A 2,359-nucleotide genomic window follows, 5' to 3' on the forward strand; every position below is an offset into this window, starting at 1 on the left:
CCCCCAGCCTGAGGGCCTGTCCTCACCTGCCCCCAGCCTACAGGGCCTTGGTGCAGGAGGCAGAATCCTCTGCACTCACCCAAGGGCTCCTGGTGCTGCTTGGCTCTCAGCTCACCTATGAGGACCCAGCTGAGCCTTAACAGAGACAACACCACATCAGCACAGGGGTTTCATGGTGTTTATTGATCAAGCATGAGCTCCTAGGCAATTGCACCAGCCAGTTGTGCTAGAGCCTGAGGTGTCACACGTCCATCCCCAGCATCAGAGAGGGCTGCAGCCAGCTGGTCATGGTGCCAGCACCTCCACGAGGCCCAGGAACAGGCCCAGCCACAGCCTGCAGACAGGGAGCTGGAAACTCAGATGTCCATCTCAAACTGGTCTTGATCTGCAATGGTAAAGGGCCAGCATTAGGACAGGGCTGCCTTGAGAAAAACATGCAGGCAAAGGGGGCAGAAGCTGGAACCGGGGTCTCCCCTTGCCTGTGCAGTCAGGCAGGAGCTCCACGCCCTGAGTAGTGTGTAGCCAGGGGCTGTGTGCCCAGGCTGCTTACCTGGCATGGCTTCTTCACTCTCATTCCGCTCCTTGAGCTCCTCCAGCTTGACGAGGCTGGACTGGGCCAGGGATGTGACACCGGGGATCTGGGGCAGGCAGCAGGGAGGGGTCCTGGCCACGGGTGAATTCTTGCACTCCAGCAGGAACTTGCGGTCGTAGATGATGCGGGTACCTGCCAAAAGTGGGGGGCTCTCAGGCACCGCCAGCCCCTGGCCACCCCCATCTTCAAGCACCACGGCCAGAGCGCCCAGAGCAGGGGTGGCACCCAGTGCTGGGACACAGCTCAGTGACACAGCTGGCTCTGGAGCCACTGTGGGGCTTCCCACAGGGCAGACTGTGACACCCATCCTGCCCAGCAGCTCTTCCCCCCACAGTTCCTCCTCCCAAGGCTCCTGTAGCTCTGCCAGGGCACAGGGCAGGGGGGTCAGTGTGCTGCAAGTGCCCTGTGGCAGCTGACACTGCAGCTACCTGTGCTGCCCGGGGGGCCAGGCCAGCCCTGGGGCACTTGGCCACAGCCCAATCCCCACAGGCAGGCAGCAGGCAGGTCCGCAGCAGACCCTGCCCAGAGGTGGCTGGCTCGGGGGTGGCTCCCTGCAGCTCTCAAACAGCAAATGCCGGGTGCCCACCCTGCTGGCACCACAGGGAGCTGCACCCAGCACCTTGGCCAGCAAGCGACCCTGCTGTGCCCTGCCCGAGGACAACGCCCTGGGTTTGAGGGGACACTGGCTGCAGGGCGCTAGCCGCTGGGTGCACAGCCCCTGGGCAGTGCCTGTGTGCCACGGCTGCCGCCCTGCAACAGGTCTAAGATAGAGCTGCCTCCCCCTGCCCGGCTGACCCTGAGGCCCAGCACCAGATTCCCTGCCAGGCTCCAGCAGCAAGCCCAGCACCAGGCAGCAGCAAGCCCAGAGCCTCTGCGCGGGCTGGGCCCTTCCCAGCACGCAAACACGTTACACAACCTGCACTGCGCCTGCCACCACCCCGCCAGCCCTGAGCCTGGCGCCGGCCCCAGATAAGCTTATCGGAGACACACAATTAGCTAGCGCCCATAGAGCGGGTGCCTGCCGCTCAGCCCAAACATGCCCAGCTCAGGGACGGGGCAGGTGCTATCTGGAGGACACACGGGGGAGAAAAGGACCTGCTCAACAGCTGAACCAGGGGCTTTGGCAGGGGGTTGGAGGGGGGGCAAGAGGGTAGGCCTAGGGTATCCCTGGAGGGAGCTACACCACCCAGTACCTTCCCCCAGGGCTGGGGAGCTTGGGCAGGAGCAGACTCCTTGTGCTACTCCCACACCTCCCCCAGCTCCAGCCAGCCCTGCCTGGGCAGTGCCTGCCCCGAGGGACCAGTGCTGCGCCCGGCAGCGCTGCCAGCAGCCCGCTGCCCTCCACCCGCACCCCCAGGCACCACGGGGAGACAACAGCCCTAACTTCCAGCAGTATTTGGGGTTCCCCTTTCCACTCCAGCTCTGGACTGCCAGGGAAGCCACCACCCCACAGACCTGCCTGTACCTGGCACCCAGAGCAGACACCTATGCCCAAACAGAGAGCTCAGGAAGGGACTGCCTAAATTTGGCCAGGCTGAGGCAGCTGAGGCCACTGTTCCACTCGAGGGACAACCCCATCCCCATGCTGGGCCTTACCCCCTGGCGTGGTAGAGTAGACGGTGCCACCTGGGGTGGAGCTGTAGCCCTCTGGGACAGGGAGATGGTGGCTCCCCGGGATGGGGCAGGACGAGGTGGTTGTGCCTCTTGCAGCCATGGAGCCCAAATGGGTGGGGTGGGGGAGGGGCCTTAGGCCCCTCCCCCCCCCTC

The 2,359-nt window shown here is 64.5% G+C and overlaps 2 protein-coding genes across 2 annotated transcripts in view; one reads left to right on the plus strand and one right to left on the minus strand.

Annotated features, from left to right (window-relative positions):
* APBB3 (amyloid beta precursor protein binding family B member 3) overlaps positions 1-140 on the plus strand; it is a 6,327-nt gene extending 6,187 nt beyond the window's left edge. The window contains exon 14 of the mRNA XM_026858560.1: positions 111-140. Within this exon, the coding sequence (XP_026714361.1) occupies positions 111-140 (30 nt within the window). The remainder of the gene's footprint in view (positions 1-110) is intronic.
* Positions 141-164: 24 nt separating this feature from the next.
* The window catches only part of LOC113485430 (ankyrin repeat and KH domain-containing protein 1-like), a 103,837-nt gene continuing 101,642 nt past the window's right edge, over positions 165-2,359 (minus strand). The window contains exons 37-38 of the mRNA XM_026858561.1: positions 551-724; positions 165-385 (exon numbers count right to left, since the gene is read on the minus strand). Of these exons, the coding sequence (XP_026714362.1) occupies positions 242-385; positions 551-724 (318 nt within the window). The 3' untranslated portion in view covers positions 165-241. The remainder of the gene's footprint in view (positions 386-550; positions 725-2,359) is intronic.

This window comes from Athene cunicularia, assembly GCF_003259725.1.
Source record: "Athene cunicularia isolate RWA chromosome 13 unlocalized genomic scaffold, athCun1 chr13_part1, whole genome shotgun sequence".
NCBI lineage: Eukaryota > Metazoa > Chordata > Aves > Strigiformes > Strigidae > Athene > Athene cunicularia.